At 43.6% G+C, this 19,918-nt stretch overlaps 1 protein-coding gene across 3 annotated transcripts in view; it reads left to right on the top strand.

The window, feature by feature from the left end:
- The window catches only part of RECK (reversion inducing cysteine rich protein with kazal motifs), a 143,837-nt gene that overhangs the window by 60,526 nt on the left and 63,393 nt on the right, over positions 1 to 19,918 (top strand). For all 3 annotated transcript variants that reach the window (XM_078857791.1, XM_078857783.1, XM_078857800.1), the window contains one exon: positions 16,771 to 16,856. In XM_078857791.1, coding sequence (XP_078713917.1) covers positions 16,771 to 16,856 — 86 coding nt within the window. The remainder of the gene's footprint in view (positions 1 to 16,770; positions 16,857 to 19,918) is intronic.

The following is a 19,918-nucleotide window of genomic DNA, read 5'->3' as shown; positions in this document are numbered from 1 at the left end:
TAGGGAATGAACATTGACGCAATCTGTTCTGAGACGTAAAAGTGGCGGACAAACAAAGTTGGGTGTTTTCTTGGCGATAAGTGAATTATTAGGACATCGTTACGATTTGGGTAATCAAATTAGTATTGTAACATTAACGTGCGTCATCTATTGTGCAAGTGCGTATGTAGTCTTGATGTCGTTCATCAGTGTTTATTTAATGCGTGCATTTAAAAGTCTGAGTGTGACTTACTGTTCAATTGCGAGTTCTTCAGCACTTCCAGCTTGCTCTTCAAAATGATGCTTTTCTACAAATCACTCAACTCCAGCCTTTTTGCCCTGAAACATATACATATAAACATATAGATGTATAAACCATTGGTATATGTTCAGAAGGATTGTGGTGCGTGAATGAGCAGTTTGTAAGCATGTGGTTGGTAAAAAGAGGTTTAGACAACTATTAAATTGAGTCTCTGACAAAGATGTTATTTGAAATCCTCAAACACAGCCAGAGGCAGCAATTCCATAACAGCTGTGTGTCGTATAACCAGTGTTAACCTTCCTCAAGTATGGGAATAAAGTACAATAATTCCCTCATTACAAAAGTTCATTTGTTGATATTCACCTTTTCATTATCCTACATAGGTGTGTGAAATAAATATTTTTTTCTCTGACCATAGAAGCATGTGACTTTAAGAAATTTGGTGGATAAAATCTGCACAATGTCACTCTTGCGAATGAAAGTACTGCAGTATTGTATTTCTAGTGGCACTTTCTGCTAACCTAATTGCTCTGAGAAAAAAAAAACGTTGGCTTATTTAGTTAAGCATAGCTAGGAGTATAAACATGACACACATGTCTTCTTCGCCATGCCAGAAATGTTTATAGGAGACAAAAACATATTATTTTGCAACATCATAAAAAAAACATCTGTTACTATCTGTAGCGGGTTTGACCCACTTTAAACGAAATAACTACTTTCTGCATCAGAATCAGAAGTTTGTTAAATGGAACAAACAACATTTCTAATGTTTCAAATAGACGATCACTGCACGTGCAGGCATGCAAAATTAAACTATTATCCAAAGCCATCTCAGAAATTTCCCAGGATATTTACACAGCTGTGAAGTGGACTGAATTCCAGTAGCAGTGAGAGCACGGCTAACACTGGCGATAACAAAAAGATAATAGCTGAAAGCTTGCCACAAAGGGCCTTTTTGCATTAGTGGGGTAGGAAAACTAAACAGTGGATGCCGCATGCTTTTTCCAAGGTGTGGTTGGCTTCGTGTCTTTAGCATCAAGCCAACTGTCTCGCCTATGGGGAAAACTGTCTCGAAGTTTACTCCTCATGCAGTCACAATATTGCAACATTCTTCATTGACCGGCCATTCGATGCAGTGCGCAGGAGTGCCATCCTGGCATGGCACATTTCCATTCTCGTACGGTCTCGTGGGGTGGGAAAGGCACCAAAAATACTATACACTCAGACGGGAGGGTGACACAACAGCATATGTTATTCATGTACATTAATAAAACATGCTGGTGGAATATGGCGCTCCAGTGAGAATCATATGTATACTGCCAAAGGAGCACGCTGGTGCTTAGTGCTAGAGCGCCGCCACAGCCAGGCTGCATGACATTTTGCACGGCTGAGCCAGTAGTGGGGTCAATAGCCACCCCTGACTCTACTTCCACCTTCATGTTCCACCCTGTGTCTGCACGTGGCCCTAGTATTTAATTCCCCTCCTGCCCATGTACTTATCCCGTCAGGTTGACTTGCTATTCTAGCAGCTGGGTATAATGATGTGGGGAGAACTGGCTGTATTTCGCTGTGGAAAACGTTCAGCAGAACGATGACATGTTAAAATAAAGCTCCGTGTCATTTCCACAGTCAAATACCCGGTGCTTGATGGGTATAATTTCCATTCCAAAGTCAAGAGATGAATTGGTCATTTTGTGAGAGATTATAGCTCACTTTAGATTACACTTTTCAGGATTGTATTTTTGTAACCAGGCCACAACTGTCAAAAACTGAAATATTATTTGGACTTCCTACATCACAAAATACGATTCGGTTTAGGTCTGCCTTGGTGGAATTTTACTGAAGATTGTGTCATAGGAACTGAGTTTACTACTCATACAACAACAGCCGCCATTTTCCACTACGTTGTGTGACATCAACACAGTGATTGTACCAGGCTAGGTGCACTTAGAGGTTACTCAAACTATTGATGCCTTGGTGCCAGGAGGTCATGGGACAGAGCCAGTTGTTATTGGTCAATTAACAGAGGCGACTGGCAGATGCACAATCTCGTACTCTCCATTGTGCCACCCTGCTTTCTACTAATTTTGCGAGTGTCATTCCTTTGTCTTCCATTATTGGCGGAGGGTGGCTACTTCTAACTTCCCAGCAGCTTCCTTCATGAAACTCCACCACACTGGGCAATATTAACCCTCTATTAAATCCCCTGGTCAAATCCCATTTTGGAGAGCCAGGGGACTCAACCCAACCATTGGCGGAGCCAGTGGGGGGGGGAGAGGGGGGGCACATGCCCCCCCAATGATCCAATCGAAATCCCGAATTTCGATCGGATCATATTGGGGTTTATTAGTAATAAATCGGCATTTTGCGAGCCCCACTGCCACTGTGTAGCATATTATTACGTGACAGGGACTCTATGAGATGATAGGTCAATAGTCTGAGTCCATAATTGGCAATAAGTAACGGCAAAGCAGTTATAAGTGACTCACATAATTGTGCGCAGTTGTGTATACAGTACACGACTTCCCTGAAGGCATACCTTCAGCGAGCGCGATGCCGATCACACGCGGTTCGAATTCGACCCTCATCGATGGCTGCGCCATCGCCGCACACGCGTCGAATAAGTAGCAAGGGACAAGTCCTTACTTACTAACAACTCTTCTATCATTTTTCATTGCTGGAGGGGTTGCCCCCCTACCTGAAAATCCTGGCTCCGCCATTGAACCCAACCCTCAGGGGGCCTCCAGAAACAACAGAAATTTACTACAGCTGGCCACATGGAATGTCAAGATGCTTTATGTGGAGGAGAGGCTGCGATTCCTCTCTGCAGAGCTGGACCAATACTGCCTGGACTTCGATAGAACACCGAAAATCCGGTGTACTGGTCCTGGCTGATGTCACCATGAGGGTGAACAGTCGTCTACTTGGGCAAGATAATACCAGACAGTAGGGAAAGATTCTTGTTATGATTAAAATAATAAATTGGATGTGTGAGCATGGTTGCGAGGGAGGTGTAGTATGCTCTGAAGCTATTGTGGGTTGCCTACCCATCGACAGGAGATGAGGAATTGTGGTGGTGGCCTATGCCCCTATTGAATATAAACATTCGTGTAGATTCGGAAGCCTTCTGTGACCTCTGCCTTGTGTTGGTTACAGCTCCATTTTATTGGGTGACTTTAATGCAGGAGTGGGTCATGGCACTAGAAATTAGGTGGGAGTGATTCTAAAGCATGGGCCAGATCAGGTGGCATGATTATTTTGCTGACCAGTCTCTAAGGTGTTTTTTCCTTGGGATACCCTTATTTGTGCATCTGGTGCTCTCAGTGTGCAAAAGTCACGTGTAAAAGCATTCGCTCACTAAATAAACTGTGAGCAGCAGGTGCATTTTCTTATGAATATGTTTATGTGCTTACTTGTAGAACAGACATTATTTGTCTCAAGGTAAGATCTGGATGTTTTTTCCCCACCAAAGAAGAAGGCAATTGGCATCAATTTAAGAAGGTAATGCAACTCTGACAGTAATGGAGTAAAAATAAATCTAATGGAATTATCTTGACCAAATGGATTTGCACAAGTTTGAACCAGTGCATCCCCACAGCCTGTGAATGGCTGCATATCCATCCACCTCATCATGTATGTATGTGTAGGGACAGTGCGGAGAAAGACAGGTAGTGCGTGTGTGGAGACAGTGCGGGTGCAGGGAAAGTGCGTGGCCAAGTGGTCACGAGGGATAATTACAGGAGGGAGCCATCGGGGAAGTTTGGGATTGGCCGAGACAATTTGAGAAAGGGGGCGTGGCCGGGGGCGGAGCGAGGCCACGCCGGGGGGATATAAGGTGGCAGACGAGGGAGCTCGGGGATGCCGAGGGATCGGGATGGACTGTCTCCACGGCGTCATTGTTTTCGGGCCGTCGCTGTCTTTGCGTCGTCGCTACTTGGGTGCTGTCCTAGCCCAAGTGTTTTATCCTAGCCCAAGTATCTGTTGTTATCCTAGCCCAAGTATTTGTATGTTAATCCTAGCCCAAATATCTGTAGGATACGAGACTACGTTTTCTGCACGACGCGCCTTAATAAATAAATAACGGCGATAAAGAAGTTGTCCGAGACTCATTACATATGTATGTTGAACTTCAATTGCACCGTACGTAGCCAATCGTGCTGCTAGTCGGAGGTGTGAAATGGAGTACTGTAATTCATTTACGGTATTGAGTTCTCAACTTGGTCCATAATCTCTTTTGAGTTGATAAAATGAGGGCTGTTTTGTAGGAAATCTTGTGCAAAGATTAACCCTCCCCATAGTAATGTGGAATGTACACCGCTGGCTCACAGGTGCTAATGGAGAAGTGCGCCATCCCATGCTTGTGTGAGTAAGTATAGTTTTTTAGCAAGATATTTAATGAAATATAACAAATAATAATAATCACCATCACAATTGTTTACCCAAGAAAGCATCACTGAGATTCAAGGCTCTTTCCCAGAAGGTGTCCTGCATTTAGATGTTTGGCCAATTCCATTCATGCATCTCTGGTAGACACTCATCCAAGCATTAACCACGATCATACTTGCTGAGCTTCTGAGATTCATTCAACAATATAGGGAGCATTCAGGGTGATTTGGTGGTATACCAAGTCACAGTAACACTTATGTATGTATGTGGGACTTCTTTCGCACCGTACATAGTCAAATGTGCTAATCGGAGGTGCAGGGGAAGGACAACAAGAATATCAGCTGCAGGGATAAATGAAAGCTGGAGGGAGTGTGTTTTTAGGACTGGAAGGATGGAGTTTTTCGGGGCTGGATAGCTGTGTGTGAATCGACAGCTGTCAAGGGTTGAGTGTCGATAGCCGCAATCGCTGCCGATTAGACAGACGAGCGATGGGCCGGCTTGTAGTGAGGTGCTGCGTGCTGGCACCATGCCATCTTCGTGACATTTCCCACTCTCCTTGGGCATGCCGGTGGGATACTGCCATGGTATAATGGTTAGCGCTCTGGATTTGAAATCGAGGGCACCGGTCTGTTTTGTCGGCAAGGGAGTCGAAATAATGGGCGAGTTGCTTAGGTCCCAGCCCCCTTCGAGCTCTGTCCACCCGGCAGTATAAATGGGTGCACCACAATCAGTTAATTTGGCATGTCGAGTGTGGTGGAGGACAGTGTGAGTGCTCCTGCCTCTTACAAGAGGCCTGGCCAGTGTGCAAGAGTAGGCCAAATACCATCTAGGGGCTCACTGGAGTTCCCTTTCGTGCAGCCCCTTCTGACAGCAGCGGCGTGAGCACCTTTATCCTCTGCCTTTTGGGATGTGGAACTCATATGTGCTTCGTCACAAACGTTGATACTGGTGTGCTCCTAAGATGTGAGGCTTGAGGCGTGATTTACACACCCCGAGGAATGCACCCCGCAGCCTCAAAGGGCTTACAGGGATTTGATTGTGGCCTGGGTTTGGTTACACAGAACTCACCATTTCACTCCTTGTAAAAAGCTAAAAAAGGTATGCACGGTGGTATAGATTTACAAATAAATACTACATTTAAGCAGCATCACTTTGAGTTGTGGTCGCAGTCTGGCTTTGGTCAGGGTTGACCTCGGGGAAATGACCTTTACTACAGTTTCTTATGAACACACGTGCCTTGTCATGGTATGCATGCCAAATGATATCTTGCCTTCATGTTTCCTCGCACTTTTGTGTCGACATTTTGAAAGCCCACTTCCATATGCTAATGCATTTGCTACCTAACACACTGATACCAGTGTTTCTAAAATATAGCCACCTATAATGTAATTGGTTGTTGTATACTCTCTTAGTCAGCGCAGTATCTAATATTACAGTCAAAAAACGGACACAGCGTGTTTGATTTTGGAGAATTTAGGAGTCCCCAAGTTAATATCAATGAACACATTTCACGGAATGCTGCCGTAATGTAATAGTTTGCACGCTGCACTTGCAATCCAGAACATAAATGATACACACATCTGGTTACACTTTGTCTCAGGTTTAGCTCGGTGGCTGTCACGGGGTGTTGACATCATAGGGCGCCTGCGTGTCCACGTGCCAGAGGGCCCCGAGGGAGGATTGGTCGCGTCACTCGGCTGCCCGAGGCAGCTGCGAGCAGCCCGCAGGAAACGTCTGCTCCTAAGTCGGGGCAACAGTCAAAACCAGCGAGTCGGCACAATGATACTTGCTGCTTGGCCTTTGGCTGTACATCAGTCGGATTTGTGTTCGTTCGTGTATAAATGCGAGCGCGTGTGTGTGCAGGTCGTATACGTAGGGGGAGTGGTAGTGTAGCGGTTATCACGTTGCGCTACGAACCCGGCGACCCCAGTTAGATTCCAGCTCACGGCCAACACCAGTGACGTTTATATGAACCGACGCTGGGCATTCCCGAGGTCGACTCAGCCTCAAATGAGTACCTGGTGGGGTGTGTAAACATCGCCACCCACCCCCTCGTGTACCGTTCCGGCCTTCATAAGTGCTCGCTAACAGAACGTGCCCCAACAGTCTGTTACATGCTATACGGGGGATTGTTGTTTTTGCGTGTTGTATATGCCAAATAGCTTACAAATTCCACTGCAATGAAGTCCCTGCATAATGTCTACGATTATTTTTATAATCTACCAGGAAAACTGTAACTTCCAACCGTTCATGTTTTGAAACGTTTCCAGTGCGGACGTCCATACATGTGTGTATGTGTGTTCCAGCTAAGTGCGCTTCATTTCACGATGACAATCCCTCGTGGATACTGCCTAGCGCGGGGTGTTCGCATGCCATTTCCCTGGGCCTGGAATAATTATAACTCAACAAAGTGGCTTATCATGTGGAAATGTATCACAGCCAAACACTCTACACGCATATTTCTAAATGTTGAGGGAAAAGCCGGAGGACCCGGAGAAAAATCTACGCGGCCACGGGGAGAACATGTAAACTCCAAATATACAGGCGTCACAGCCAGGATCGAACTCATGACCTGTTTGCCAGGCGAGGTATTAACATCTCGACACCATGGCTTATCGCCGGGCAAGCTGGGTTGGTGGCGCAGGTAACAACACTCATAGAAACGGAGGACAGCCTCACCACCAACTTAAAGAAGGATGTAAGAACATTTTCAACACTGGCACTTTCCATCTTAGCAATTCAAAGCTAACCAAACGCTCACTGCATTTCTGTCAGAAGAGGATCGCCCACGAGACTGATCCACTTTATCGTGGTGTGAGAAAATACGATGCTATCCATCCACGGAGATGGTGACTGCTTGCCACCACCCAGGCTAAAATCACGCCAAAGAAAAAATTGTAACACAAATGGGGACAGTTCAGATGTCAAAAACAGGAGCCTGATTGAAGAACCTTCTGGATTCAGACTATCCCAGTGACAGTAGTTGATCATAAACTGCATCAGGACTTCCCACGGGCGATGTGGATATCTGATCCACAAGTTCCAATTAAAATACAGTTTGTACTGCGAATATCAAACAATGAAAACATTGTGTAAAAGTCGCCCCTTAGATTCACTTCCTGGCTTGACGACAAAGGTAAATTCTGCATGAGATGATGTTCTTGACTGAATATCAAAAATATTACAGTCTTTGGTGTTATTTTTGTCCCATGCTGCTCATTCGTCCTGTCTGACCAACATAGCATTTGCCACAAAAGCAATTAATCCGGCACACACATTCTATTGATATCTTCAGTAAAACATATTTAGTACCGGGATCTTAGTTTTTGTATTTTATGTACCATGCCAATGTTGTCGGTTTACTCTCTTTATGTACCATGCTAGTGTTGTGGGTTTACTCTCCAACACACTGGTGTGCTGAACTAGTGACAATTGGCATGTTTTGTTTACTAATTGGCTGTGTGAGGTGGGGGCGGGTTTAACGACACATTTATATCTATGCGATCTTACCCAAACAACCTCTATGATGGATATCAAGCTTGATTGCCCTTTAGAGAGACTGGCCTCATCCATAGAAATGTGAAATCTCATCTAGTGGCTCAGGGCTACTAAATTGACATTGGTGCCACCCGCCAGCGGTTTGGTAAAGGGAACTCTTTCACCTTTTGACTTTGAATAAACGTCATCCCACTTTGAATGGCAGACTACCAGAACGAATGTAAATAACACAGTAATGCAGTAACTTTGTCTAATGACTTACGTAGTCTCACTGGGCGTCCCCACAGGGGCGGAAAAGTCATCGCAGCAGCCGCCTCGGTGTCCCGTTTCAGGAGTCCCCAGCAACAACAAAAAAGTATCGTGAAGTGATAACTTGAGCCGAATGGATAACGCTAGAGTCCACGCGCAGCTGCTTTGTGCGCAAGGTGATGTGCGCAAGGGCACGTAACATTAGACGACTGTCCTGCTTTGTTTATCTCGCCCAACACGTGTTTGTTATTTATTTTTGTTAAGCCTTTTTTTCCGCACAGTGCCTGTCCCTTCATGCTGCCAAGATCTTTAAAAATAAAGTTTTTTCCAAGTCAGAGGATATGATTCCATCTGTCACGCAGCTGATACATTCTGCGGTAATTTAAATCAAAATAGTTTGGCGATGGGACTTGGCACCACGGGTAGTCTACTGTTTCCAATAAATAATGCTCCATGGCAAAGCTAGAGTACAGACAGTTCACTCTTATGAAATTGGGAGGCTCACGAAGGGGTGCTGATAGGAACCACTAAGGGCCTAGTGCTGTGTGTTATTTTTTACATAAACCTGTGGTATTTTGTACAAAAGTGTAGCACTGATATTATTTGCTCTCGTCGCAGCTGATGGAAGGGCCTCCACTAGATGAAGCTCTAGAGAGCCCATCTTGTCGAGGCAGCTTATGGAAGGGCATATTTTGGCCTAAACTTCTACGATGGTTAGACTTGTTGGAAGAAGAAAGGGTATCCACAGTTTATCTCATCACACTCAATCCGCCAATCAAATAACTACACTGTACCATTTATACTTCTGGTTGGACAGAGGTGCGGAGGATAAGGAGATTGAATATACCTGCACCGTTGTTTCAACGGAATCCTTCCTTTGTGCAGAACTTGTGAAATTGACAAAAAGGACAGCAATATGCTCTCGTGATTTTGTGGCCTCGACATTGCTGTTAACAATGAAATGCATAACCTATACATATTTACTCATTAAGTGCCACATTACTTACATTTTAATCAATTCAAGAAATAATTATTATCAAGCCATCTTAAGCCATAAAGGTGATACAAAAAAACTGTACACAAAACACTTCTCAAATGAAAACACAGTGCCAGCTAAAAACACAGTGTGGAAAATACATAATTAAAGGCTGGCCCGGTGGTGCCGGGTATATGCCGTGCAGTGATTGCCAACCGGCGACGCGTCTGGCCCCAGGCTGATAAGAGTGACCCCTGCGTGTGTGCCCGCCGTCTCAGCACCCCGCACCTAGACCGCATTTGTGACAGCGGCCAAATAAAGCGCCACCGATTGTCATGGGGAGGGTTGCAGGAGCAGAGGAGGGGGCAAGGCCACGGATCCCTCGCTGTTCGAGAGAGATCACAAAGAGGCCAGCTGCGCGCCACAGCAGAGGAAAGGAGTTATTGGTTATGTTTGATGGGTTTATCCCGGGCCGCCTGGAGAGAGTGGGCCAGGAAAGGTCACGCAGATATGGCAGCGTGGCTGGCTGAGTCCCGTATTGGGCCCATCTCTTGGGCTGTTTCATTGTCAAATTCAGAAGTGCCATTTTCTGCAATTGACGTGCAATAAAGTAGAAATTGCTGCATGTGTATATCTTATCTCTGTCTTTTCCCTCACGATTACACACGATTGACATTTTGCAAGTGTTTTGCCGCTGCAGCACGAGCGTGCGTCATTTGCTAATTTATTTGCGCAATTATTTTCAAGTGCCACAAATATGGGCATGGTGGCTGCCAGTTAGATCATGGACCACGACAATTGTTTGTAAAAGTAAGCACCATACATACTTATATTCAAGTATTGTGTTTATGTGTGTGTAGAAAACTTGGGCACAATTGCCCATAACACATTATTTGATGGACATCTGATGACATACAAAAATTACTCTCCTGTGCATTTTCCTGTTGTACCGCACTCTGTTTGGCATGATGTCTAACGTTTCACTCCATGCACTGGGAGATTCTTGAGGAACTGAATTGAGAAAGTGAGCTCCTCAATCCACTTCCTAAAGAAGCCCCCTAAACATTGAGAGGATCACTCAACAACACACGGTACAACCTGAAAACACATCGTAAAGTTATAAATCATAACTGCGAAAACCTATGCAGTAGTACACATTCAAAATGTTCTATGTTATACTTCTCTTTTTCTCTCAGCTGCCCATTCACCTCATCACTGGGAGGGGCGATTGTGAATTGCACACACATCCCTTACACCACACATCCCTGCCGGCTGTGCTCTTTCGGGAATGTGAGCCCTGGAGTGAACTCCCTCTCAGCGAGCGGCAGTCTCAGCTTGAGGAGTGCGATACAAAAGGGCTGGTTTCACGTGCTGCTGTACCAATGTTACTCTCCTTCCTAATTTTGGAAGAAAAAAATGCGCCGGTATCTTTGTCACCGAAAAAGGGGACAAATCGCCGAGGTGACGTGTTTAGATCATTTCGCGAAGATGTAAATCTCACCCAATATCCAGAGCCCAAGAATAAACACAAAATACGCGTTGTGAGCATTAAAAGTAGCATAAGCTAAAAAATGATTGAACCCATATGGCAAGATTCACACTTCATGCGTCTTGCCTGGTGATGTGCTGTGGGCAGAGGAGTTTAAATCGGCTTCGCCAGGCGTAACTGCCCAGTTTGTAACATGTGAATCACACCTGCAATTACGAATAATAACAACAAAGCTCACCTCTTTCAAACGGAGTGAACACTCCCGCTTATGACATGCGAGTTCCTTCTGCCAAAGACTGGTGCATCAAGTTATGTCTGAGCCCTCGGGGCTGCCAGGATAGTGGCTAAGAAGCTGCAATTGTCAGTGGTTTGTGGATACCCAGAACAATACTGCTGGATTAATTTTAAGCAGTGTGCCTCCCACACAACGTCTGTTTATATACAGAGGCCTCTCCTTTGTAATATAATGGATAAAATATAGGAATCCTAAATATATGCAGCTTTTACGAGAAACATCATTGTTATGCTGTGTAGTATAATGTTGTATGGTTCATAATAACAATTTTTATCGTATATTTTAATATTCAAAATATATAATGGGTATTTTATTGGCATCATAAATATTCGCAAGGGGCACACACACACTGTAAAATATACAGTATATGTCGTGTCACTGTTTTCTTCTTGCATTAGTGACGTCAACCGTTTTTACATTTGTAAAGGAAATGCAGGTGCTCGATGGAGTATCACATTCCAGGATCGTGAGATATGGCAATGACTTGGGGAGGCCTTCATTACGCAGTGGATTTATAGAGACTGATGATTACTCTTTGGTTCTTTCGGTAAAGTCACGTAGAAATAAATTAATGTGTGTGTCTCTCTCTTTGTCTCTGTGTGAATCTCTCTCTGCTTGTGTGTCTGTCTGTGTGTCTCCGTGTCTATGTTTTCTCTCTCTCTCAAATTTAGCAATCTTTGGAAGAACGTAATCAACCAGGTGGGGTGTTGACTGTTGTGTTGACCGACTCTCTGTGTTATATTGCATTATATTTCCAAGTTTACTACGTGTGTTTTCTCATTCATTTGTACCTGATGATGGTTGCTTGTGTTGCAATCGAAACGTCGTATTCTATTATTATTACATTTATTTCTATGTGACTTTACCGAAAGAACCAAAGAGTAATTGCTGCAGTCACGAAAGCTTCGAATCAAGACTAATGATGGTTATGGTGAAAGTTAAAATCTCATCAAATAATCCTTATTGCATCCCTTACTGTTGCCATCCGTTACTCCTTGGTAAAACTTCCTCCGTGCACGGCAGGGCCTTTTGCCAATAAATTCGCAGCCTCAAGTGTGTCAACGTGTTAGGTGGCCCAGAGTGATGAATACTTAATGTTTAGCCACCACATGGTCAGAAAGGAAATAGGGTCAGTTTGTGATGATGTAGCGACCGTATTTATTGCTTGTGGAGGATAAAACTTTATGTTGCTCAGCACAAATGCATACGTATCTTTGAAATCTGAGTGTCCAGTTTTGTTTTGAACAATGAGATTAATTGCTGCTAAGTGCCCCAAAAGGTACCCAAAGTCGGTGTCCAATTCAGTTTTTTTTTTTTACAATTGGGTTAATTGTTGCCAAGTATCCCAAAAGGGCCATGTGTTTTCGGTTCTACTGAAACTATGCCCTGTGTTAAACAGCTCTCAAAATACTGTTATGCTGTCTCAAAATGGTGTTTCTTGTATACATACGTTTGTTTATAACATAAGAGTTATATATGACGTAGAGAGGTGAATGTTCAATTTGATCTCCGTTACCTTGAGTCCTAAGGTGAACAGGCTTGGACCATAAGCCATTTTGATCGGTTTCGTTAAACGTTGTTGTTTACATTTTTATGACTAAAAAAACACAGATCATTCAAATAAAAAAAGGTTTTCTTTGTTTATTTTACATACATGCTTTATAAATGGGCGGCAGGGTGGTGCAGTGGTAACACTTGTGCCTCACAGCAATAAACACCTGGTTTTGGTTGCCGACTCGAGTGCCTTTCTGTGTGGAGTTTGCATGTTCTACCCTGTTCTGCATGTGTTTTCTTTCCTCAGGTTTCCCCACTTTCCTTCCACAGCTAAAAAAAAACAGACAATGTAACTGGTATTGGCCAAACATCCAAATTCTGAAAAAAATGTCTGCAAATTACTAAAATTTGAATGACACATAGCAACATCGCCCCCCATTGCAAAAACTAGACAGGTCCCTCCGAAAAAGAGTCATAAGACTAAGCGAGGCTTTCCTGAGTAAACAAGCATAATAATAATAATAAAATGTATTACTTTCCACAACAAATGCGGCATGCATTTACGCAGAGGCGAAAAAAATGCACGCTTTGGGGAAATTGTGCCATTTAGCGTGCGTGGTGTAAGGGTATAACTATTTAGCTTATCCAGGCCACTGATCTTTACCCCATTCTTTTTTCACTCTTCATACAAACATAAGTGCATATAACCTTTTCGAATGGCTATTGTATGCAGCACACATACCAATCACGTCTTCGTCAAATGTCACATCATTGTTACCCTTTCCCTTGTGTAAATGCAGCACTTAGAGCAGTAAAAGATGTTGGGTTGGGTTGCACCGAAAAACATTTGGAGCACAAGTACAATGATTTTTTTTTGTCCTTTGATTTATACTGTATTATTTTAATAAACGTTCCTAAAACATGAACTGAACATGAAACGCTAAAATGCGAACGTTAAAGAATAAGTGTACTTAAAAAAAAAACTAAATAACCACAGCTCTACCGATTATCTTGTCACGGAAATGCTTTAATTCACAGTATATTGATATATTAATAGATAATATTGATTAATGATTGATCTAAATCCTTGAATAATAATTTACTGGAACACGGATGTGTGGTATTTTATTTAAGCTTTTGAGAAGAGGTTGTGATATTTAATTATGATGCAAATATATTCGCGTGTGTAATGTTGAGTAAATTCCATTTGAAATGAATTGGCCAAGGATTGCATTGTGTTGCTTATTGCGCATTTCCTTGTCTGTGCTGTTACAAACTTAGCCATGTGATTATAAATTAATACAAATCATGAGCACATTTCACATTGACATTAACTTGTTTTTGTGGAAAGTGAATTGATAATTTTGCTGGAGGAGATCGGGGTGATATACAGCTCTAAGGAGAGGGTGTGTGAGGCGAGCTTTGAGTCGATGTCAGGCACATCCTGGTTGACATTGCAAAAACTATTTTCACTCGTACTTTTCTGCGGAAAGTATCGCTTTATTCTCAGAAAGGAAGGGCACTGCTGGGGTTACAGTCAGAGTGACACGGGAAGGTTCACCATCTTGGCACTCTGCACCCGATGACTAAAATTGCTTCCAAATGTTTTAACCTCTCAAGCATGGCTTATTAAAAGCAAAAAAATATATATTTTGTTTTAAGTGTCAAAGCAACCCCCCTGGAATGTGTTGACATTTTAAAATATAATTTCAGAGCAGTCATATATGTCGTAGCAGTCCACCAAAGTAGATACAATTGTACGAGACCGTTAATGCATGTATTATTGTAGTCGGGTATTTGTCTGTGCAATTAGACATTCTCCATCCATGATTATAAATTAATTGAAAGCTCCCCGTGTTTCACATCGACTTGGATTTGTTTCTCTGAGAAGCAAATCAATATTTAATCTGAAAATCTAATTTCGGATTAACACAGGTCACTCTACATCGCAGGTTGAAATGAACTGACGACCAGTATGACCTGTTCATTGTTGTGAAAGAGCAGCTGTTGATAACCGAAGCTTTGAGACATTCAAAGCGAGAGTGTGTGCTATTAGCATCGTTGGGACCAGGGCAATGAGGGCTGGCGTAAGAGACGGCACCCATCTGTGCTCGCCTACTCAAGTCACAATGAAGTTCCCCATTGGATAGGCTCCACTTGGCTCATTACTCCTCAACTTGGTTTCCAAGGAAATGTAAAATGTGCAGTTTTGTTTGAAAGCTGTCACCTTGGAAACAAAGGGTGCTGGAAAAGTAAGACATTTCACGCTGCCATATGTGATGCACAAGTAAGCACAGTTATGCTGTATCGAGCACTGGTGGTGTCAGTATGGTTGTCATTACTGTGGTGGACCTCAGAAGATGAGAAACCTGTCTGCACTGGCTTTGTCAAGGCCATACAGCCTTCATAAACGTGTGGGGCAAGTGCTGTTACCTATTGAGGCCTGCACATAAGGGGATGGCATGGCCTACACAACACCCTTTGTCTCCCCAGCGCTGATGTTTACACACCCACACCAGGTATGCATTTTAAGGGGTGGCCCAATGCAAATGTTGATACCACTCACCACCTATGTTATCCGTGGCTGGGAATCAAGTGTAGGTCTCGGTATACATAGTCGAGTGCACTAACATGCACGCATTACAGTGTTATTAGTATTATGATTATTACTGTGGTATATTTGGCCAGTTATAAATAACTTCAGTTTGTGAGCCAGTTTGTATCGCTGTCATACCTGGCATTTACTCTACATTGACACTGAGTGTACTGACGTGTGTCTGCATAATTCGATACGTAATATTCTTTGGCTACTTAATATGACAAGACACACTCAGCATTCTGTATCTTCTTAATATCCTTTTACTACTTAATATGACAAGTCACACTCAATTAGATGCATTCGATAACTTACACCTGTTGGAACACAGGATAACATGGGATGGAGGGGTGACACTTGCCCGTAGCAAATCATTAATGCACACTCGCCCACCCTACCGATGCAAGCGGCAGGCTATCGATTTTTAAACACTTTCACCGCGTGCCGATTTCTAAATGATTTTCCCCTCTCCCAAGATGCCTAATTCGGCAGTGTTGCCAAGTCTGTTATTGTGCACGAACTACAACCGAGGTTGACGCCAATGTGCCTCGCATGAAGAGGAGGAGGAGGTTTTCTGCTACGAACCAGCACTGATTCGCTCCCCCTAAAACCCACATTTCCATTATATTTCACCTTCCCTATTGTTATGTGGTGTGCATGCGTGCACCCAGTGGCGGCCCCTGCAGTGAGAACCGAGGGCCTGTTAATTGATTTCAAACCCAATTAATGTCCTCATTATGAGTCCTTGTTAGTGATGATATTTCTTCCTGCCATATGGTTCTGCCTGAGACAGCAAGCAGCCTGGCATTTAAAAAATGTGCTCCCTCCATTAAAGCGGATAGGGACCCCGCTGGGTTCCACGACCGATGGAAACCCCTCGCAAATGAGATGGGGTTTTTTTGGTGTGAAGAATGCCTGGAAGCATCCTGATGTGTGAAATTGAAGATGGTAGAAATGCTGCCTATTCCCACTGCTCTGTGATTTGATTGTATGCCGTACAGTAAACCCGAATGCAAAATCTGCCATTCTAGGACTGCTGAGGGAATTTAATGGAAAAATGTGGCACATTAAACTTTTACGTGTTGAATACATCAATGTTTATGGTGAAAATTAAATAGAATTGCATTTTATGACTTAATATATTTAAATATATATTTAAAAGTATAGGGTGGAGTGAGCGGTGGTGAAGTGGTTAGCGTGTTGTACTGTGAACCCGGAAATCTGAGTTTGATTCCCAGTCATTTACAATAGTGGGAAATTATATCTGAACTTGTCCTAGGTAGCCATTTCAACAGCCTGCACTAACCAGTTTGGTGAAGTATGATCAAACAACCCCCATCCAGCTGTGAATTTATGTTAAAATATGTCAATATTATGTTCAATTATTGCATTGTTTTGGTTCTCATGATCGCTTGAAATTAGGGTGGCATGGTCTCAAACTTTTACTGAAATATCAACTTTGTGAATTTGACAGTTTTACCGCATCACCTTTTTCGCCACTGACCGCTCAGCACCCACCTCACCCATCTCGCCCCCTCCCCCCCAGGAGTGCAGAGGAAGCCGGAGGGCTGGGTGGGGCTAGGATGCTGCGAGTTGGCCATCGCTAATGAGTGCAGGCGAGCCTGCCGCCAGGTAAGAAGGGATCCCACGATGCACATCGACATCATCATTACGTCGTGATCATTCATTATTCATACCGCGCCCCCTCAGCGCAGCTCGATCGCCAAACATGCAGGAGGCCAAATATACCAATCAAATCTTGATTATTGCCAGTAACGCCAGCATTTTGCCTTACCTGGTAAAATAAAATAATAAGTTTCATATTTGATGATAAGCTAATGGGATCTACGGTGGCAAAATGTTAACTACCTCGCCTGGTATACAGGAGGCTGTGGGTTCGATCCCCACCCCATTTAGAAACATGCGCTTAGAGTATTTGGCTGCTATCAATTTCCACTTGATAAGCCACTTTGTTGAGCTATCATTTGTGCCCAGGTCGCTTCTGAAAAAGACCTTTATAGCTCAGCAGGCCTTACCTGGTAAAATAAAAAAAATTGTTGAATAGTTTAACCTGCATGAATTGTAAAGTATCAGATTCTTTGGGTCTTTCGGTAAAGTCACGTAGATAGGTTCAAAGAAAATAACAAAAAACTACGATGTTTCGATCTCAACACAAGCGTTCGTCATCAGGAAGAGGGGGTTAGCTTCTAAAGGCAAACTGTTTATAAAGTTTTGAAATGGGCGTAGTCCTATGTCAGCAGTCAATGTCAATGTAAGTGGTGGGCAGCGACCGCGACGGTGGTGGGTATTCCACCAATCAAAGGGCTGCCAAGTAAAAATTAGCATGTTAAAGTAAGATCGTTGAGCAGCCTCCACGGCCAGCGCCCTGAGGTGGTGATGTTAATGTGAGAGATTAGCATGTTAATGGACGACCACAGAACAATATTAACAAAGCCAAATTCAGGCCAGAAAACCATACATTTAAACAACACAAACGTGTGTAAAAAGTTTGGAGCTTCTGTGCATACATGTAATTATGCAATAAGCATATATACACAGATGCTGTGTTCTTGAAAACAATTATATTGGTAACTAGCGGGAAGTACCCGGCGTTGCCTGGGCGAAAAAGACAGACAGACACATCGACTTACACACACTTACAGACATTGACCCACACACAAAAACACATAGACTTACACACACATATGGACTTACACACATTGACATCTACTTTAGATACACACACATGGAGTTACACACACATATCGACGTATACACATACAGCGACACATCGACCTGCACACATATATGGACTTACACACACACATATCGACTAAGACACACACACATGGACTTACACACATACATGGACCCACGCACACACATCGACTTATCAACACAAACATCACACACACACGTACATATAATCACTCACACAACACCCTACACACACACATATGGACTCACACACACAGACATCGACTTTAGATACACACACATGGAGTTACACACCCATATCGACGTCCACACATACAGTGACTCACACACACACACATCGACTCACACACACACATATGGGTTTACACACACAACGACCTACACACACATATGGACATACACACACATATCGACTAAGACACACACACATGTACTTACACACACACATGGACCCACGCACACACATCGACTTACACACACACATCGACTCACACACACATACATAGACTCACACACACAACATCCTACACACATATGGACTGACACACACAAACACATTGACTTACACACAGACATACATCGGCCCACACACACATCGACTTGCACACACACACACACAGCGACTCACACACACAGACTTACACACACACACATATATATATGGACTTACACACACACATCGACTCACACACTCACATAGACCCCCCCCCCCCCCACACACACACATAGACTTGCACACACACATGGACGTACACACACACATCGACTTACACACACACGTACATCAACTCACACACACACATCGACTCACACACACACATCGACTTAAAACGACACGCACATTGACTCACTCGCACACATGGTCGTAGACACACACATATCAGCTAAGACACACACGCATGGACTTACACACACATGGACCCACGCACGCACATCGACTTATACACACCAACATCGACTCACACACATATACATAGACTTACACACACAACGCCCTACACACACACACATATGGACTCACACACAGACATCGACTTGAGATACACACAAATGGAGTTTCACACACACATGGACTCACACACATATACTTACACACCCACACATCGAATCACACACACATATGGGCTTACACACACACATATGGACTAACACACACACATGGACTTTCACACACACACATACATCGACTCACACACATCGATTTAGACGCACACACAATTTTTTTAATTTCACTTACACACACACAAAAAAAGACAAAGATCCCCCACATAGCCTTAAGAGACTGTAGGGGCAAGTGCTGGTAGCAAGCACCTATGAAGGTCGCAATGGTATACGAGTGGGTGGGTGGCCAGCACCACGCCCGATCGCCTTTGTCTCCCTAGTGGTGATGTTTACACACCACACCAGGTACTCATTTGAGGCTGAGTCGACTTAGGGGAGGCCCAGGACCGGTTCAGATAATCGTCACTGGTGTTGGCCGTGAGCGGGAATCGCACCCGTGTTTCCGGTTTCATAGCGCAGCGCGCTAACCGCTACACTATCAATCTAGATTTGAAGTTTTCGTGACTGCAGGGATCCATACTCTTTGGTTCTTTCGGTAAAGTCACGTGGTTTTCCCACCTGATGATGATTCCTTGTGTTGCGATCGAAACGTCGTGATTTAATTTATTTTATTTTATACTTACGTGACTTTACCGATAGTGTAGTGTACCAAAGAGTACACTACACTATCGCTCCCCACACACACACACACACATTGACGCAAACACACACATCGACTGACACACACATATATCGACTCACGCACACACACATCGACTCTCACACACACATCGACTCACACACACAAACACATCGACTTACACACACACATCCACGCAGACACGCACATCGACTCACACGCACACATGGACTTAGACACACACATTATGATTTTAAAAAAGTTGTAACGTATTTGTTCAATATTAGTTGTGTAC

Source organism: Lampetra fluviatilis, chromosome 1 (assembly GCF_964198595.1).
Source record: "Lampetra fluviatilis chromosome 1, kcLamFluv1.1, whole genome shotgun sequence".
Taxonomy (NCBI): Eukaryota; Metazoa; Chordata; class Hyperoartia; order Petromyzontiformes; family Petromyzontidae; genus Lampetra; species Lampetra fluviatilis.
This window is presented reverse-complemented; position numbering and strand designations above follow the sequence as displayed.